At 43.3% G+C, this 20,747-nt stretch overlaps 1 protein-coding gene across 3 annotated transcripts in view; it reads left to right on the top strand.

Moving 5' to 3' along the window:
- The window catches only part of LOC134088105 (protocadherin beta-9-like), a 100,926-nt gene that overhangs the window by 55,509 nt on the left and 24,670 nt on the right, over positions 1–20,747 (top strand). For all 3 annotated transcript variants that reach the window (XM_062542037.1, XM_062542051.1, XM_062542044.1), the window contains exons 3-8: positions 2,968–3,119; positions 3,704–3,748; positions 3,840–3,929; positions 4,014–4,103; positions 20,060–20,164; positions 20,473–20,571. In XM_062542037.1, coding sequence (XP_062398021.1) covers positions 2,968–3,119; positions 3,704–3,748; positions 3,840–3,929; positions 4,014–4,103; positions 20,060–20,164; positions 20,473–20,571 — 581 coding nt within the window. The remainder of the gene's footprint in view (positions 1–2,967; positions 3,120–3,703; positions 3,749–3,839; positions 3,930–4,013; positions 4,104–20,059; positions 20,165–20,472; positions 20,572–20,747) is intronic.

The raw sequence follows: 20,747 nt of genomic DNA, 5'->3' as shown, positions 1-20,747 counted from the left end.
AAAATAGTTATTAAAATAAATCACATATATAATACATATTGCACATATATAAACTATATGTTTTATGGTAAAATATTATTCTCATGCCCGGCCGACAGGAAACCCTTGCGACATCTGCTGTGAGAAAAGAGAATAACAGCCTGGACAAACATGGCCGAACGCGAGACAGCATAGTGGCTATGTCCAGAAGTCAAGCGTGCACGCTGGATAGTACCCTCTTCCCAGTAGCGTCGTAGTTAGCTTGCTCCTCAGTATGCGTCCCTACCTACATTTGGACAGCACTAACTAGTTGGCGTCACCTGACTCGGGAAGGGGGGTGTGTTGACGATTTGCATGACGTGTGGAGCTTGACCTGCGCTGCGCAATGGATTATGGGATACATGTGGGCAAAAAAGATGCATCGATGCACGCTTGGAAATCACACCAAACGAAGTACCCAACTAGTGAGAGCGCTTGACTTTCGGACAGTCTATTCTGACGTAACTTCCGGAAAATGCACACTGCCCAGCGTGCACGCTTGACTTCTGGACATAGCCAACGTTGTCACATAAGTGAGCGCAAAATAGCTCTAAACTAGCTTGTACCGGTGTGCTTTCGATCATGTAAAAATTCTGGGTGACAAAACACGCGTATTTAGGAAAAGTCGTGCACGTAGGGTCCTGGAATTTAATCGAGTGAAAATATTTAATTTTTTTGTAATCGCTGCGGTCAAGGTATATCTAGGTCAAACCCACACGGCGCTTCTAGTAATACGCGTCAGCGGTCAAATGACCGGCGCTTGGCGCTTCTAGTGTTAATCTAATGATATAGAAAACAATGAATTGCAACTCTGATTGCATGCGTATGCGTTATGCGCAACTAGACTGTGTTAGCTAATTACTCTCCCCACGTATTTCTTAAAGTGACAGGCACTCAATTAAACCTACTGTACACACAACCAATGTGCACTCAATTAGCCCTACACCACATTAAACATACTTCAGTATGTATCCAAGACATTAAACCAAAGATGGTTACATGCTGCCACTCAGACATGCCACCACTACGACATGCTTCCATTTAGACATGCCTCTATTTCGACATGCTGCTATTTAGACATGCTGCCAATCCGACACATTTTAGTACCCCCATTCCGACAATTTACAAATCCTATTTTTTTCCAAGACAATTTAACGGACCCTATGAGCCCGACGGACGCAAAGTGCGTCAAAAAACACACCCATTTTTCTCTGTACATTGCTCCGCGATTATTAGTCATAGCGAGATGAGACCTATATTGCATGAAAGAGCAGAACCGGGGCTTTAACGAGACTAGACAGTGTCTGTACGATCAAGTATGAAAATAAAATAAAATCATGAATTTAAATCAAAGTATAGGCCTATCATATTTACAGTCTATATTGCTCCACGCAGCCACTGCTCTCGCTTGGATTACTCCGGGACCAGGCATCGCAGGCAACAGACACGCATATCAAATGAAAGAGGAGAAACAGAGCTTTCCATTGATACCAAACACATCGATCCTTTTGTGTTATAAAAACAGACGAAGTGACAAACAAATAAGAATGTCATATAGCTTCGGCTATAGCCATACCGCTACTTTCGTTTGATTTAGGCTAGGCTACTCGTGAAACCATGGTAAAAAATATATGGCTTGCATGTCAGATAAAAGAGGAGAGCTAGAGCTATCCACAGATGCCAAATACAACCTTCTAGGTCATAAAACAGACGAAGTGACAGGAAAATAATAACTGTAACATTAATAGCCTATTAATTACCTCATGTCTGAATGGCACGTTGTTTGAAAAAAAAAGTTAAATACCGCCACTGCGACCATGAAAAAAAAATATGTCGGAGTGGTGGGACTTTTTCCCATAAGGAGACATGCCTCCACTACGACAATTGGACGTCAATGTCGGAGTGCTGGTATGTCGGAATGAACGGCGGATACCATTAAAGATATGCCTTGTTTTAGTGCACAGAGAAAAATAACAGGCCTTTTATAATGGGGCAACCATTTTTTTGTATTTGGCAACCAAAACCTCATGCCTGGTTGCCCAGTTGGCAACCACTTTTAAAAGCTAATGTTGAGCCCTGGTTGACATACTGTTAAAATGCACTTCAAATAAAGTGAGTATTGGCAAAACCGGTTGCCATTTTTATGTTGAGGCAGCAGGGGGCTTAGTTTAAAAAGTAACTAAGTAATCTAACTTAGTTACTTTTAAAATCAAGTAATCAGTAAAGTAACTAAGTTACTTTTTAAAGGAGTAATCAGTAATCGGTTGCCGAGTAACTGTGGCAACACTGGTTATAAATAGCCCAGATGTATGACCAAGACTATTTATACCAGGGGTTTTCCTCCATGAGAGAGACTTGGCAATTATTGTCTTGGCTTCATGTTTGAGTCCTTAGTCCTTAGAAAGCTCTCTGGGAGCTGAATAATTATTTAACTGTCTGTCTGCGAAGATGTTTTGATCTGAATACCCAATTTTCAAAAAATAGGTACTGTTGGAATCCTTGGATGAAGCAAAGCTTAGAGTTCCATGCACCTGATCAAGCCCACTGTTGCAATTCTTAGAAGATGAAATTATAGTTACCCCTGCCAAGGAGGTTATGTTTTCATCAGGGTTTGTTTGTTTGTCTGTTTGTCTATCTGTCTGTTCATTTGTCTGTCTGTTTGTTAGCAAGATAACTCAAAAAGTTATGGATGGATTTTGATGAAAATTCAGGAATGACCCAAAAAGAAACCATGAAATGTTGGGAGTGATTTGTATCACCGTAGGGATTCCAGAGGCGTTAATGTTTTTTTGTTTAGCGGTGTAATGGCATGGTATGGCCACGTGGTGGCGATCTGAATAGTTTAGGTTCAAATGTATGACAACCTAGGAAAAACAATACAGGCGGAGGTCTGTGCTCTCTGAGTGGTTTTCTAGTTATTATTATTATTTTGTCTATTCCCTCTACCAGGTAATATCGAGATCCTTTCCAGGGTGGAACAGGAACTGGAGATTTCACTCTGTCCACAGTGTGCACCGTTTCTGGAGTTTGTCTACAACAGCTCAATGGAAAATGCCACTGTGAGAACAAAGAAACCACTTGACACAGAGGCATTAAGAGAAGTAAGGCAACACATTCTTAATAATTCAGTTGACTTCATCCTCAGCCTCATAACAGTGGCTGTTGACTGTCTACTGTATCTATAAACTACAGGAACTTCTATCTGTGTGTGTCACATATCTGTCAAACTGTTAATATCTGACTGATTTCAAACTCGGGTCTTGCTCTGGACATGAGTAAGTGCTCTGCCAAGTTTGATTGTAGTTTGAGAAATGCAAAAGATATCGGTAAATACATCTGTAAAAAAGCACACAAGGGTCATTCCATGTCAATTCAACCAGGACACGTGCACCTAGGTCTCAAAAAATTCTGAAATGGGCCTGCTGCAGGCGAGAGGGCTGAAAATCCAAGGATTTACTTTTATTGTTTTTACAAAGCGCGATCGATACATTTTCTTTTAATAATATCTAATGGGGTCACTTATATTTTTCTAGGACAAAACTCACAGAGATTCAGATTTGGGATTCAGATTGGGCTACAGGTTATGTACTGGAATAATTTGTTTGAAAGGGAAAAAAGCACTAGTAGAGGTAAATTTATGTTATGTTCTGTTTTTTCCACATATTTATTTTATTATGTTACAAAGGCAGGGGGGGTTCTGTCCTATCAAATCACCTGTACTGCTGATGGGGTAAGCGACAACAACAAAAAACACTATCACTATTTATGAAGTAAAAACATGTTATGACTTGTCCTTTGACTTGATTATGTTTGTTGTGAAGGTGGAGAATATTCGAACATTAATTGTCAAAGATGTGAATGACAATGCACCAGTCTTTGAAAAAGAAGAATATACGGCATATGTACCAGAGGTAAAAAGCAAAATACAGCTGTAATATAATTGTGTTTATATATTTTGGAATGTATGTAATTCATCTCAAATCTCTCCTTCCAAGACTTTACCTGTAGGTGAGGTTGTCATCCAGGTTAAAGCAGTAGATGCAGATTTCAGTCCAGCTAACAACCGCATCACGTATACCATTCAGGTGAGCCTACTTTTTTTTACCTTTTCATGAGGAATGTCAAACGATTTTCTGATTTTATATATTTTTCTATTTTTTATAGAGCCCAACCGATATGGGATTTTGAAGACCGATATTGATATTTGAGAGTTTCAATAGCCGATAACCGATATATCGGGCGATAATCATTTTTAACCAACACAATTTAAAAACTTTCTCCTATAAAATGTTGATCAAGGTGGAGCATTATCTGTTTAAAGGGATAATCCGGAGTGAAATGCACTTTAGATCAATTTTTCGGACTATTGGGAGTACATACGTTGAGTTGACACCGAAATCATGTCATTCGGATGTATTTTGAGAATGTTCGAGTTCACCGTTTTTAGCCAAAACTCGTTAGCCTGGAAGTGACCGGGGCAAGTCCTTTCGCCGCTACAAAACGCAATTTTTATACCTCTTCTACTGTTCCAACCAACACTACACTTACGTGGTAGTGAGTAGAGGGTCCCTAAAGCCAAACCGAAGTATCCCCATGTCTTTATGTGGTCGGATAGAGTCCAGAATGAATTTAATCGAGTCCGTACCGTTCCGGAAATTTTATTAAAATGTTGTTAATGCGTTGCTAGCTGCAGCAGTGACATTTCCGGAAAGGTACTGACTCGAACATTTTTGTGATTTTCTGCTAGTCCGATTTGCACATTTAGGTGTTAAATTTTGTCTACTCGTTTGAATTGAGCAGCTTGTGGTGAAGCCTATCTACCCACACACTATGGCAACAGCATCTTGCCAGGGCTCAACGCTGCTGCAAAAGGCCAAGAAAAAAATTGCTCACTGATGACATCCATAAGCTCTCGGCTGAGCTGCAGAAGAAAGAAGCGCTCCTTGCTGGCTTCTCTGAGCAACTCCAGGAAAAGGATCGTTTACTCTCCAGCTTTACTGATCTTGTCGCTGAGCAGTCGAACCGGATGTGGAGACTAGACGGGACAATCACACCTGCCCTGTCCCTCAGCAATCGCTATGAGGCCCTCTCCATAGCCGAACCTCCAGGCACTCCACTGGCCCAGTCGGGTGAACAACTGGAACTGCGTGTCCCAGCGACTTAGACGGATGATCCACCACCCCCGGCGTCCGCCCAGCTGTCGTCTGCCAGCGCCGCAGCCGGTGAGGCTGCTCCTCCGGTAGGCATCTCCAGAGGGCGTTCCAGGGTGGTGCATTCAGCCACCGACGTTCCTGCCAGGAGCTTCGGAGATCTACAGCTGGCGAGGAGGCCCCAGCCTCCAGCGGAGGCAGAGATCGTGCTGCTGTGGGCCCGGCCCATCAACTTGGCCAACAGCAAAGTGGTCCCTCCGCAGCCCAGCGAAGGTTGCTGCCGGACGCAGTCTCCAGGTGGTCGGCCTCTTCTCCTACGGCTGGGCCTGACACTGGTGCTTCCCCTCCGCTCCCGGTGGAACAGCTGCAGCTGGGCAGCTCGAGCCGGCAGCCTCCAGCGGCCCGCTCTACAGCACCACCCCGTCCACTGTTTACTCCCAATACACTGTTGATTGGCGACTCCATAATAAGGAATATTAGGTGCTTTCATGTCACCACACATAGTATTCCCGGTGCCACGACCCCTGTCGTTCATGAGAAACTCTGTGAACTGCTACCCTCCCTGCCTACGTCCATTAGTAGGATTTTAGTTAATGTTGGGTCAAACGACACATCCCACCGTGAATCGGAGCTGTTAAAAGCTGATTTTACTGCTCTTATTGTGTTTTTAGAACACAGTGGCAAGTCCTTTTTTATTTCTGGCCCAATCCCTACCGTGCGGCATGGCGATGAGCGTTTTAGCAGACTCCTCAGCCTTAACTCTTGGCTCAAGCTTGCATGTAGAGTGTACGATATAGGGTTCATTGACTATTTTAATGCTCTCTGGCACAGACCAGCACTTTATATGTTGGATGGGATCCACCTCACCACCACATGCACTTGTGTTCTCACAGTGAACATTCAGTACAAGGTTCTGTCAGCACCACGGCGTTTGCGAAATGACTGACTGAGTGGGCATCCGGCCTTTCCGGCTGCCACCGGCAAGGCCCTGCCCCAGCTGGTAGCTGCCACCGCTAGCCCCCCCTGCCGTTCACCATCTCTAATCACAGTCATCACCGGCCGTAACGGGAACACTCACAGAGCACAACGAACTCCCTCCACTCGATATGCGCTCACAGCTATACGCACCTCCGCCCCCACCAGTCAGAATGCAGACCCCACAGCAATGGAAATGTGTCTGGTGAATGTAGGGATGTAACGGTATGAAAATGTAACCCCACGGTTATAGTGACCAACATTATCACGGTTTTCGGTGTTATCGCGGTATTTTAGAAAATGTGTGTAGGGCCTACAATATGTTAAGAAAGCACTGATAGGTGTACACATGCTGAAATAGTTCAAAGAAAAATGTGACAGTGTTTATTACATTGAAAATATAGGCAAACCCTTACTGCCTTCATCAGGATACCGATCATTCACAGCAGTGGCAATCCTAGTCTCTGCTCAACCCTCCACACACACAGAAAATGGCTTGTCTTGTTTCTATTGCATATTTTGAATTCATAAACTTTATATATTTTGCTAATAGTTTATAATATTTTAGGATCTGCATCATTACTTATAGCTAAAAATATTCACTATTTTGAATACTTCATATTGATTTTTAAACAATTACACTTGTCTTTAATGACATTACAGGGGTGTTGTGTAGGTCTAATTGAGTGCCTGTCACTTGAAGAGATACGTGAAGTAGGCTAATTATATTAACCTTCATTCGGTTTTAGGAAAGTTGTCGTGCATAGTTCAAGGATATCCGTTTTCATTGAATAAAATGAATGTTCAAAAAATTAACATGTCAAAGAAAATATTGCTGGAATCATAGAAAAGATAAGTGTCTTGCAATGTTAACTTCTATGATTTTGGGCACTAGACTACTGTAGGCTACTGATAGACATGACGCGTGAGCTAACGGGATAGTTACCTAGATGGAATTCTCTCAAGATGTAAAAGTTTGCCAAATGTCAATGGGCTGTGTAGCTTTTTTCGGAAATTGAGTTAAACACAACAGTAGGCCTAATGAACTAAATTCCATAGCTCACTGTAGGTAGGTTACCGTGGCATTGTGCTCACTTTTCCTTGGTTGGAAATGTTAAATTTGCTGCTTATAGCTTAACTTATGATTTGGAGTTTGGTATCTGTTATATCCAACGAGTGATACCCAGCGCTCAACATAAAACTTCACAGCATTCTCCTAATAACGTTAGTGGAATAGATTTAATGTGAACATGTAGGCCTACATAAAAAGACGCAGAGTGGCTATACAGCGCACGTTTTGGGGTGAAAATGTTGCGCCCTTTAAAAGCAGGTGTAGCCTTATCCAAATCGTGGTTAAATCCACCAATTAGACAACAGAATTAGTAAGGTAAAGTTTTGTTTCATAGTAGCCTTCCAGCTTGTGTCAAAAACAGGCTCAGATGAAGCTGGGAGGAATTAAACACACGGTTACCATACCGTAGTATCAACCGTGATATTAATGATATTCGAAATGAACACGGTAATTGTTATCGTCAACATTTTTATCATGGTTTACCGTCACACCGGTAATCGTTACATCCCTAGGTGAATGCGCGCTCTGTGGTAAACAAGGCCTATGTTTTAAATGACTTATTTACCAAAGAGGTCTTGGATTTTATGTTTGTGACAGAGACCTGGCAGCAGAACTCTGATTTTACCCATCTTAATGAACTGTGCCCTGTCGATTGTGTGTTCATTGGCTCTCCGCGGCTCACAGGCCGTGGCGGGGGCATAGCCAAGGTCTGGAAGAATGGCTTTGCCTGTCAGTTGGTGAAATCGGACACCTACTCCTCTTTTGAACTACAGATCACCCGTGTGGGTCGGCTTGAGCCGATCTACTGTATCCTCATATGCCGTCCGCCGGGACCGGCCGTGCAGTTTATCTCGGATTTTATAGACTTCATGTCCTCTGTTATTAAGTTAAGCTCGAGAAACTGCTTATACTGGATGATTTTAACCTGCACGTGGACAATACGGACAATCACACAGCCAAAGACTTTATAAGTGTTCACACAATTTAACCCAACATGTTCATGAACTCACGCATGCGGCTGGCCATATTTTAGATCTTGTTTTTACCCTTGGGCTGGATGTTAAGGGATTGCTTTGTGAGGATCGGCTCATCAGCGATCATAAATGTATTTTCTTTGATGTTTTAACAACTGTGGAACCCCCCTGTCAGATGACTGTGTCGCGTTTGCGCATCATCACAGAAACAACTGTTGAGCGATTCATGGCTCATTCTGATAGTTTCAACAACAACAGTGATGATGTAGATTGTTCTCTCCAGACGTTCAATGAATACTGCTCTTCTGTTTTGAATGTTGTGGCACCGCTTAAATCCAAAGCTAGACCCATCCGCAGGCCTTCGCCTTGGATAACGGAGTCTGACTAACCAACTAACCAACTCACTTGTGCTCTGGACAGTTCTGAGCTTTTGGTTCTCTTTCAAACCTTCGTTCGGTATCTCACTTTGGGAGACGCCCTCTGGCGTGACCAACTACGGAAGCACACCACGTCTGTCGCAGACAGACCAATCACAGCTGTGATACGGAGGCCCGCCCTCTGTATTTATACTACAGTATCACCAGCCATTGACCATTCTCGCACTCTTCCCCGTGAAGACTACTTTGTTTGCATCAAACTCTCTGCTCTTCGTTCGCAGACTTCCGTCAAGGCTGGTCGTTGAAGGCAGGGATTTCTTAAGGTTACAGTTCATTCTGTCCCTTTTTCGAGCTAACGCGTCAAGGCGAGCCTCCTGCATTCAGCGAATTATTCTACTGCGTAAAGCAAATTTTGTCGAAGTTAACGCGTCAAGGCGAAGTCTCGAACCTACGATGGCTCAGGGTATAGCTAATGTCAGCTCTGCTGCTAGCCCTCCTGAGGCTGGCGCTTCATCCCCAGGACCCCGCTCCTGCCAATCCAATTGTGGATTCAAGATATCGGGGAAGGACCCCCACCCCTTGTGCATTGCCTGCATGGGGGTGAAGCACGCCCAGCAGTCTCTAGTCGACCCGGAGGTCTGTCCCCACTGCAGGGGCATGCAGCAGCGAATCCTGGAGCGACGCCTCCGAGTGGTGTCGACGTCTAACGACGACCCGTGTCTCTCGGCTGCCCAACCGCTTTACCGGGCGGCTCCTGGGCGGACTTCATGGACGTTAATTCCCCCCTGCCTCCTTTGTTCGACGACCAGTTGTTGGACGAAGGTCAGGTCGGAGCGGAGGAGGATGAAGATGATGAGGCGTTCGCGCATCTCCTCGGTGAGAACGAGGACGACGAGGAGGATGGCTCAACCCAAGCTAGCAGACCAGCTAGCAGAGCAGCTAGCGCTGCTAGCGGCAGCCCCGTTCAGGCGGATTTCAGCCTCCTCGAGGTCTGCAGGAGAGCCGCAGCTAAGCTCAAAATTGACTAGCCTGCCTCGCAGAACGATGCGGGGGCAGCGAGAGACATTTTCGATGGTAAACGCCTGCCCTCGCGAGCCCCGTCAGCGAGACAACTCCTTCCCGCCGTCCCGGCGTGTATGGCTGAGATGAAGCGTTTCTGGGACAAACCCTTTTCCCATCGGATGCCTGTCAAAGGTTCCTCCGTAGTGGATGTTCAGGGGATGGACGAGCTTGGGCTTTCCGCCCCTCCGGCGGTCGAAGTGTCCGTCGCCCATCATCTGCACCCGACCCGGAGAACCTCACTCTCCGTGGGTAACCTGACCCTGCCCGAGAAAATGGACCGCTTCACGGCGTCCATCTATCAGAAGATTTATAAATCGTCTAGCCTGGCCGTCAGGGCCCTCAATGCTACGACTCTTCTAACAGCCTACCAGGCTGAGCTGCTGGACGAGATGGGGTCTCAGCTGGACTCTGGCACCCCGAATCCAGGTCTTTGGGAGGAGATATGCTACATTACGGACCTGAATCTCCGCACCTCTCGCGGCGCCATCCGTAGTGGAGGCATGTCTCCTTATGGGAAAAAGTCCCACCACTCCGACATTTTTTTTTTTCATGGTCGCAGTGGCGGTATTTAACTTTTTTTTCAAACAACGTGCCATTCCGACATGAGGTAATTAATAGGCTATTAATGTTACAGATATTATTTTGCTGCCACTTCGTCTGTTTTATGGCCTAGAAGGTTGTATTTGGTATCTGTGGATAGCTCTAGCTCTCCTCTTTTATCTGACATGCAAGCCATATATTTTTGACCACGGTTCCACGAGTAAATCAAATGAAAGTAGCGGTAGCCAAAGCTATATGACATTCTGATTTGTTTGTCACTTCGTCTGTTTTCATAACACAAAAGGATCGATGTGTTTGGTATCAATGGAAAGCTCTGTTTCTCCTCTTTCATTTAGTATGCGTGTCATGCCATGTCTGTGCGATGCTTGGTCCCGGAGTAATCCAAGCAAGAGCAGTGGCTGCGTGGGTGAACGCAGAGCAATATAGACTGTAAATATGATATACTTTGATTTAAATTCATGATTTTATTTTATTTTCATACTTGATCGCACAGACACGTATCTTGTCTCGTTGGAAAGCCCCGGTTCTGCTCTTTCATGCAATATAGGTCTCATCTCGCTGTGACTAATAATTGCGGCGCAATGTAACAGAGAAGAATGTGTGTGTTTTTTGACGCACTATGCATCCGTCGGGCTCATAGGGTCCGTTAAATTGACTTGGAAAAAAATAGGATTTGTAAACTGTCAGAATGGGGGTACTAAAATGTGTCGGATTGGCAGCATGTCTGAATAGCAGCATGTCGAAATAGAGGCATGTCTAAATGGAAGTATGTCGTAGTGGTGGCATGTCTGAGTGGCAGCATGTAACCATTTAAATCAAGTCTTTTTCTTTTCCGCCACGGTATTGAGAGAAATGCGGAGAAACGAGAGAAAGTGAAACCAAACAAAGAAAGTTTGTGATAAAATATGTTGTCTAGTGCGCAATTTTTTAAAAAATGGCATTAATTAAGTAATGCAGGACATAGGCCAATGTCGAAAAAAGTTAAGTATTTGGAACTCTGGCTTTCACCTCCGCAGTCATGCAATTATAAATGTAGTGTGCGCAATCTGCACCATGCTGGCGATCTGACGGGTATAAGAAGAATAAATAGCCTACAACCCGAAACTAAAAAAACAGACCAGGCTTCTGTTGGAGACCAGCCTTTAACCCAAATCTGTAGCCACACCGGGGGTTTAAAAGAGACATGCGTCTATTTGGGACTCGGCTATTGTTTGAAGTTTTACGGTATGTCTCTTCCTGGTAGTTGTAGTTGAACCTAATGAATGAGCTTGTGAGACCAGAGACGGTTTATAAAGCGAGACAAGTCATATGAGGGTCAATTCCGGTTACCCTGTGACGTAGTGCCACTCCCATTTAGGAGGCAAACTGGAGAAATAAACCTTATCTCCGATTATGACCATTCCCTTAGCCCTACATTCAGCAATGCAAGTAACGAACCCATATTCTACAAGGCACACGTCTTTCTAACATTCCCACATTGAAATCGTATTTTCCAGCGTGATAAATACATAGAAACTTTGGTAACACTTTATATTAGCACACACATATTCACCAGTAATTAGCTGCTTACTAACATGTATATTAGTAGCATACTAGCCATTTGTTAGTCATTATAAGTCACTAATTAATACCTTATTCAGCAAGACCTTATTCTACCCTTACTAGACCCTTAATTAAGAATTTCCCCTATGTAAGCTCCTAATTACCCCTTATTCATAGTTATTAAATAAGTTGCTGCATATGAATTATGACCTAAATATGCATGGCTCAGTATGGGGCTTGTAAGGTGGTAGTACCACAAGAACAGTTATTCGCACCGAATAGTACTTATCAAAGATGGTCTATTCAAATGGAACTAGACACTAAACCACCAGTGCTAATAGTGTACAAATAACTAATAATTAAGTCTTTGTAATGCCAAATATGTTCCCTGTTCTAAAGTTGTGTCTTTGTTCACATTTAATTCACAATTCATTTGGCACTTTTTAACCCCCATGTGTTCCCTAAACTAAAGTTGCCTCCTATTCACACTTATTAACTGTATTACAGCACATAGTAGGCTACACAAGAAGCAGACAGCTAAGTTAGCACAAATACAAAATATATAATGAATACGAGATAGCGAGAAAGGCGAACCTGGATATATTTGTATGCTAACTTTCTTGGCTCCTGAGTACTCAAAAGTCTCAAACTCAAAACTATTTTTTTAAGTGTGAAGGGTCACATAAATAAGACTTCCGGTGTGAATAAGTTGTGGGTTTGCTATTTGGTCTACTGTATGTTGTATCAAATTCTCTGTTCTTTTCCTTACGGACAGCATCTTATTCTTCCCTACTGACCTCAAACAGCAGAGCTAAGGATTGAATCACACCAGATTTCTCCTTTAGTATGAGGCAGTATACATACATGGGGGTTAATAGTGCCAAATTATTTGTGAATTAATAGTGAACAAAGATCCAACTTTAGAATAGGGAACATATTTGGCATTACAAAGACTTAATTATTAGTTGTTTGTACACTATTAGCACATGTGGTTTAGTGTCTAGTTCAGTTTGAATAGACCATCTTTGATAAGTATTATTAGGGGTGAATAACTGTTCTTGTTGTACTACCACCTTACAAGCCCCATACTGAGCCATGTATATTTAAGTCATAATTCATATGCAACAACTTATTTCATAACTATGAATAAGGGGTAATTAGGAGCTTACATAGGGGAAATTCTTAATTAAGGGTCTAGTAAGGGTAGAATAAGGTCTTGCTGAATAAGGTATTAATTAGTGACTTATAATGACTAACAAATGGCTAGTATGCTACTAATATACATGTTAGCAAGCAGCTAATTACTGGTGAATATGTGTGTGCTAATATAAAGTGTCACCGAAACTTTGTTCACGACCTGTCCCTCCTGACCTGACCTGTCTTCGCTAATTGCGCAGGCCACCTGTTATCAACGGCACACTGCTTCTGCTGCTTCTACACTGGTCTAAACCGATTACTCGTCACTGATCACGCCCAGATAGGAGGCGGAAGTGGGCACCATTTCATTCCATTGAAAACCCCCTTTATGATATCTTTGATGAGATTCCAAGGTAGCTACTGCTTTGATGCGCTTATACTCACAAGGAGTTACCGAAGTTATGTCGTCTTAACAGCTCACAAGAGTTAGCCCAGTTAACCTCGCCTCTTAGCCAACAAGCCGGCACAAGTGGTATGTTGCGCTTTGTTTGTTTATTAGGGGCCAAGCAGCGAAGCTGCGGAGGCACCTATTGTGTTTCTATTTAGGGGCCAAGCAGCGAAGCTGCGGAGGCACCTATTGTGTTTCTATGATTTTTTTCTTCTGCCATGGAGGTCAATGGCAGCCCATAGAACCGACTGGTGAAAAGTTGTGAAATTTTGCACATCGATTGGGGTCGGTCTCTTGAGTCATGTGACCAAGTTTCATGTCGGCAGCTCAAGCGCTCTAGCGCCACCAACAGGTCAAAGTTGGACGTGCATTCACCCACGTAACTTTTGAACCGTTGGTCCGATTTTCGGAAAACAGGTGTTGTTGGAATTCTTTGACTTGCCCGAGTTCAATGCACCCTATGACGTCATTTTCCGCCAGGATGGATTTTCCGCCATCTTGGATTTTAGCCAAAGTGAAACTAACGTTTCACAGGTCACAAATTTTGTCCGATGGACACCAAATTTGACAAACATCAGCATCGGACCATGCCTTATAAACACATTGCTTTTGGTCTTCGGAACTATTACCGTTAGCCCATAGCCGCCAATCAAAGTTGGCGGCGAAGCCACCAAACAGGAAGTGAGCTCATATCTCAGCAACCCTTGCATGTATCAAAAGCAACCTTAACTGACGGACTAATGACCCCATCAGGAGGACGCTCAAGAAATTTGGTGACCTTTGATCTCTAGCGGGCGCTATAATTCAGAAACATGCCTTTTGGCCTGTAGCGGCTGTTGTGCTTAGAATTACAATGGACTAGTGGTGTCTGGTAATACTGCGGAAGATCCTTATGTCGAAAGATGGCAACTCGTGACATCAACGTAATTGATTCGGCTGCCATATTGGATTTAATCAAAAACACTAATACGTTTTCGGAGGTCACAAATTTCATCTGATCCTCACCAAAATTGACACAGACCATCTTCAGACCACGCCTTGACACTGCGTTGATTTCTGTAACAATTGAAAAGCGTTTGCCTGTCGCAGCCAATCTAAATTGGTGGCGAAGCTGCCAAACAGGAAGTGAGCACATATCTCGGCAACCTTTGCGTCTATCAAAACCAAACTTGGTATATGGACTTGTGATCCCATCGGGAGGATGGCCAAGCAGTTTGGTGACCTTTGACCTCCGGGGTGCGAAGCCGCCAAACAGGAAGTGAGCTCTTTTCTAAGCTATCTTTGCATCTATCAAAACCAAACTTAGTATATTGCCTCGTAACCCCATCGGGAGGACGCCCAAGACATTTGGTGACCTTTGACCTCTAGGGTGCGAAGTCGGCAAACAGGAAGTGAGCTCATGAGCACCCTTAAAGGGATAATCCGGAGTGAAATGCACTTTAGATAAATTTTTCGGACTATTGGGAGTACATACGTTGAGTTGACACCAAAATCATGTCATTCGGATGTATTTTGAGAAAGTTTGAGCTCACCGTTTTTAGCCAAAACTCGTTAGCCTGGAGGTGACTCGGGCATGTCATTTCGCCGCTACAAAACGCTATTTTTATACCTCTTCTACTGTTCCAAACAACACTACACTTACGTGGTAGTGAGTAGAGGGTCCCTAAAGCCAAACCGAAGTATCCCCACGTCTTTATGTGGTCGGATAGAGAGTCCAGAATGAATTTAATCGAGTCAGTACCTTTCCGGAAATGTCGCTGTTGCAGCTGCCAACGCTATAACAACACTTTATTAACATTTCCGGAAAGGTACGGACTCGATTAAATTACCAATACTTACACAAGCAACTGTGAGAATTGACTTAGTGTGGACATTGTCAGTAACTAAATTACTTTAGAGTGTAACAACAGCCACTGGTGTTGATGTGACTTTCCCATGTACTTCCTGGATGACCACTCCATCTGTCCACCTACAGGGTGGTAGGGTACCTGGGATGGTCTGCCGCTGTACCTCAACCCGAGGTCATGTGAATCTTAGCAATGCCGCAGCCCCGAAGGGATAGAGTGGACTTACTCACTGTTAGACATTCAGCAAGTTCATTCTCTATATATAGTCGACCTCACCACAGTTTTCTCTGCGACGGTGTGTGTTTTGGACGATTTTGAGCTGAGCATTGTGGGTAAATCACTCCCAATGAGTTTATTAGGGGCCAAGCAGCAAAGCTGCGGAGGCACCTATTGTGTTTCTATGATTTTTTTCTTCTGCCATGGAAGTCAATGGCAGCCCACAGAACCGACTGGTGAAAAGTTGTGAAATTTGACACACCGTTTCGGGACAGTCTCCTAATTAATTTGACCAAGTTTCATGTCGGCAGCTCAAGCGCTCTAGCGCCACCAATAAGCCAAAGTTGGACGTGCGTTCACGCATGTAACTCTTGACCCGTTGGTCTGATTTTCTAAATTCAGGTATGGTTGGAATCCTTGGACCTGCCCCACTTCAACGCACCCTATGACATCAATGTCTCAAACCGTTCGCCCGCAACAGCCAATCGAAATTGGCGGCAAAGCCGCCGAACAGGAAGTGAGCTCGCATCTCAGCCAATCTTGGGTTGTTTGACATAAAAATTCTTGTGACTGCTCAAAACTACATACCTGACGTAACAGCATTGAGTTACCATGGCAACTCTGGCCTTTTGACTTGCCTGCTTGCCCCCCACATTGCTGCTTGCAGCTATATTTATTTTAATTATGCTCAAGTTTGTGTCTGTGTTTATGAACGTATGATTGACTGTGGTGTGTTTGTCTTGTTTATGTAGTTCTACGTTCTAGGTTTCTACGTTCTACGTACGGATCAATAAAACATCAGTATTAAGAACCTGGCCTCGGAATTGACTAAGGGCGACACACTTTATTTAGATAAAAAATTATTCATTTACATTCACTTCACTCTGATTTTCTTATTGCCGAGGACTTCTAGATTATAACCAAATGTGTCACTTTTGCATGGATGTTTTCAGTTACAGAAAAAAGTTAAAAATCAAACTGCCTCAGAGCAAACTGCCTCAGAGTGTCTGAAAGGCCTCAGACCCTGAAGTGTTAAAAGCAGAAAATATGTTTAGCTTGCTTGGGTATTTAATTCACTTTTGGATTGTTTGATGCTGACATACCTAACCCTGCTCACAAGTACAGGTGGTTGTTTGAGTCAATGCAGCTTCACTTGAGAAAAATAAATAAAATAAAAAGAATAGAATAGAATATATACTTTTTTGATCCCGTGAGGGAAATTCAGTTCTCTGCATTTAACCCAATTTAACCAAATTAGTGAACACACAGCACACAGTGAACACACAGTGAGGTGAATCACACAACCCAGAGCAGTGAGCTGCCTGCCCAACCAGCGGCGCTCGGGGAGCAGTGAGGGGTTAGGTGCCTTGCTCAAGGGCACTTCAGCCGTGGTGGACTGGTCGGGGATCGAACCGGCAACCCTCCGGTTACAAGCCCGATGCGCTAACCAGTACACCACGGCTGCCCCTAAATATGCGTGATTCACGCGTGAGGTCACGTGAAAATCTTGCGTGAAACCTGCCAATTGAACGTAACACCCACTGTATACTCCCAGGTTCTCTGAAGACAAAAAAATGCAGGTCCAATCAGTGAACAGAGGGAGTAGCTGAGAATGATGACGTTAAATCTGCCGTCTGCAGCATTTTTTGAGTCAAATTAGCTTGAGCGGTCATGGGATTCTGGAAGTAGAATATTAGATAGGCTGTTTAGGAAAAATCTCGAATTCGCTAGCTCCCTCTAAAGCCTGTAATCGTGCTTGCAAAAATGGAGCGCTCCCTATTTTGTTTAAGCAATCACGTTAGGGGGGAGGAATCGCTACCTGTCAATTACAGCTTGTGCACACGCTGCTATTGAGCCGCTGCTACTCTGCTCACGTGCACAACCTCTTCTCCAGAGGGGGAGGGGTTTGGGGGGCGGTTTGGAGCTTGGTAGAGGTTTAAACTTTAGACTCGGAATTTTGAAGACTTGCTGATGGCAGCTTAAAGGTCATGCGCTAGTTTGAGCATATAACGTCATGACCAAACCATGGAGGTATTATAAGAACTGGAGAGAGGGACTAAGTCCCGCCCCCCATTCATTTCAATGGCCCATGCTAGGCTAGCTACTTCAGCCAAAAAAGTTTGAAATTGGCCGCAGCCATCTTTGAGAAAATGGCGTTCCATGTGTGTTCATTTCTGTCACCAGCTAGAATGAGCCAATTAGGTTCGACGTTACAATGAGACAACATAAGGTACATCGTTGATGAAGATTGGAGAGTGAGAGAAGGTGTTTGTGAACGCGCTCCTATCGTTACAGGCGCAAATGTATTTAATTATTTGAGTTGGGATGGTGATGGAGAAGTTTGCCCCTTGTCTCGAAATCCTATAATGTGATATTCATGTCATGATATAATAAACATGGCGAGTCAATATTGAGCAAGAATTCACTTAGCATACACATAAATATGATCCCCACAGTAAATGCTTTGAACTGACTGTAGCCTAGGATGTTATGTGCGCAATAGGCTGTCTACCCGACGAAAATGACTCTTAATAAGTAGACATGGGATGTAAGAAACGTGTGGATACCTGATATGCTATTTGTGCTGCACCCAGTGTGAATTTGCAGCTTAAACCTACATTTGTAGACAGACAAAATGAAGCCAATGCATATTATAGGCTTACCGGTAGAAGCGCGCATCCATGTGTTGTGTTTCGAGCAGCATGCATTTTCAGTCTGCTGTCACTGTCGGAAACATTTGCCATTATGTAGGTTATGTGACCCCACAACGCTGCGTTGTTATGAACTACAGGTAGGAACTACAGCTGAGCGTTTTAAAATAGTCCTCATAGCCTACACGACAGTGAGTAGGCTAGGTTAATAATTGAGTTTAGAGAATTGCTTCGCATTTCCTAAAATATCTTATAATAGCCTACCTTGCCAACTCATACAAAGTCTAATGCAAATAATAGTAACCTATAAGAACAACATTGGCTTTTTTGTATTCACAAAGCCTGGTATAATGATACAGTCTAATCCACAGGCATTAAGTCAAGTATCGCTAACTTAATTCAAGTCGTCAGTCATTTTATTTATGTCTTCTGGAATGCGTAATCAACATGGACGTGCGACGAAGCTCGTTCGAAACTCGTGCATAAGCTGAGACAGCTCGTGCATGAGCTGTCTCGTGCATGCGCTGGTGCCGGATATGTTGCAACCTTGGAACGCCATTTTTTCAAAGATGTCGGCGGCCAAATGACATGCTAACTGGCTGAAGCTAACCCTCCAAATCCTGACCCCCTGGACCAAACGTTAGCGATTGGTTATGGCAAATCTGAGTGGCTCTGCGCAGATCCAATAGTTCTAAACATCAACAGAGTATCCACGGAAGTTCACACTTGGCAATGGAAAGTGGCCAGAGTCTCTGTACATTATGAATGTAGCTAATTTTTCACGCTGCACACTCCTTAAAATATCCATCCCTTTGGCCCGTATGGCCCAAGAGCTTTCATATAATTACAGATGGGTAAAGATAGAAACAACCTTCTTCTCCTCTACACATGGATTAAGAGGGATAGCTGCATGTGACCCAGTCCTCTGCAGAATCAGTGCCATTGAATCTGGTATAGAAGGTGTTCAGTTCTTCAGCAAAGGTGACAGGGTCTGGGCATTGTATCTTGGCAGCATTTTGAGTTCTGCTCAATGTGGTGGACTCTTCCAGGCATCCCTCACATCTCCACTGGTGAACTACTCCATCTTGTTCTAGAATCTGAGCTTGACCTTATACTTCAGCTCCCTTCTGAGATCTCTAACACGTTGTTTGTTGCCCTGAATAAAAGCTTTGTATTTTCAAATTGAGACAGTGTTTACTGACAGTGTTTACTGGTTACCCACGGCTTGTTATTGGCATAGTGCTTAATTTGTTCAGTTTGAACTCTATCAGCACATAATGATATGTAGATTCATGTTAAAGAGGAATAATGCAGGATTGGCGATTTCATCTCTGGTTTCGGTTTCGTTTTTCGTTTTCACTCGTTTTATGCTTGCATATTTCTCTGCAGAGCTTCCCCGACAGCTTTAGCGTGTATATTTATACATATATAGGCTATATATTTTATATAAATGGCAAGCGTGGTTCTTCTTGTTCCTTTCGCGTCTCTGACTTCCAGATGTAAACAGCAAACGATCGTTTATCAGAAAGTTGCAAGGTTGTAATAGCGGAGAGGGACACTAGGGGCGGGAGGAAATGTGACTGTGACCATAAAACTGGTCAGTCAAGCAAAACAACGATTTCTAAGCGATTTTATGACTATGAAAAAGTTGCATAGAGTCTCTTTAAGGTCACCATTGCATGAGCTTTGAATAACATGTCCCAGTCTGTTAGTTCTGTTAAGTGCACAGATTTGGTGTTTGGTTTGTATTCTGTTGAAATGAACACACTACATGAGTAAGGACACTGTGCACTCAACACACTGCATTAAAGTATACGGACAGGGTGCATGTGTTTTGATCTCTAACATTGAATTACAAATGTATCGTTCATGCTGCATGGAATTAACAATGTTATCGTTGTACTCCCTCACACATGGCATAACGAATAAGCTTGCTTTGTTCAGTGCAATGATTGCACTGCAATCTCTTTACTAATTTTTAGAAGCACTTGACTTAAACAAATACAATGTATTACTTTTTCCTTCACAGCAACGGGCAAATTTATTTGCCGTAAATCCGTTAGGAGAAATTCTTCTGAAGGGATATCTGAATTACACTATGGCCAACAAGCACAATTTCACAGTGAAGGCACAGGTAATGTTTGTTCATGTGTTTCTGTGTACATATCCTTTACCAAGGATGTAGAGAATGGGGTAATGATTTAAAATGACAAGATTTAATCAACATTTCAAGTGTATTTGTCCTCTATAGGTCAATCCATTTATGATTATGTTGTGTAATTATGCATTTTTTTGTAGCTATGTGCCATACTATTCTGGCACTAGTTTGAAATTATTTGCTTAAAAGTGTATGGACTGGAGGAGCTGTAGCACAGCTGGCTGCAGTGTCTGTGCCATATTTGGCTGCAATGTTACTATTCTAATGTGAAGTGTACTTAACAGGATGGTGGTGGCTTGTTCAGTGAAACAATTGTAGTAATCAGAGTTCTGACACCTCAGTTTGATTATGACCCATATGAGGCCTCCATACCAGAAAATCAGGTGAGTTTTGCATCCACAGTGCCATCAATATTGTCTACCAATTGGACTTGAATTGGAATCAAGAACATAATAATCATTATTGTAAAAGTAAAAACCTGTTTCGCAGGCCATTTCGCATGGTGAACCATAACTCATCAATATATTGTTTTGTGTGTGTGTTGTGAGTAGCTGTATTG

Source organism: Sardina pilchardus, chromosome 1 (genome assembly GCF_963854185.1).
Source record: "Sardina pilchardus chromosome 1, fSarPil1.1, whole genome shotgun sequence".
Taxonomy (NCBI): domain Eukaryota; kingdom Metazoa; phylum Chordata; class Actinopteri; order Clupeiformes; family Clupeidae; genus Sardina; species Sardina pilchardus.
Note: the sequence above shows the minus strand (reverse complement) of the source record. Positions and strands in the feature narration are given on the sequence as shown.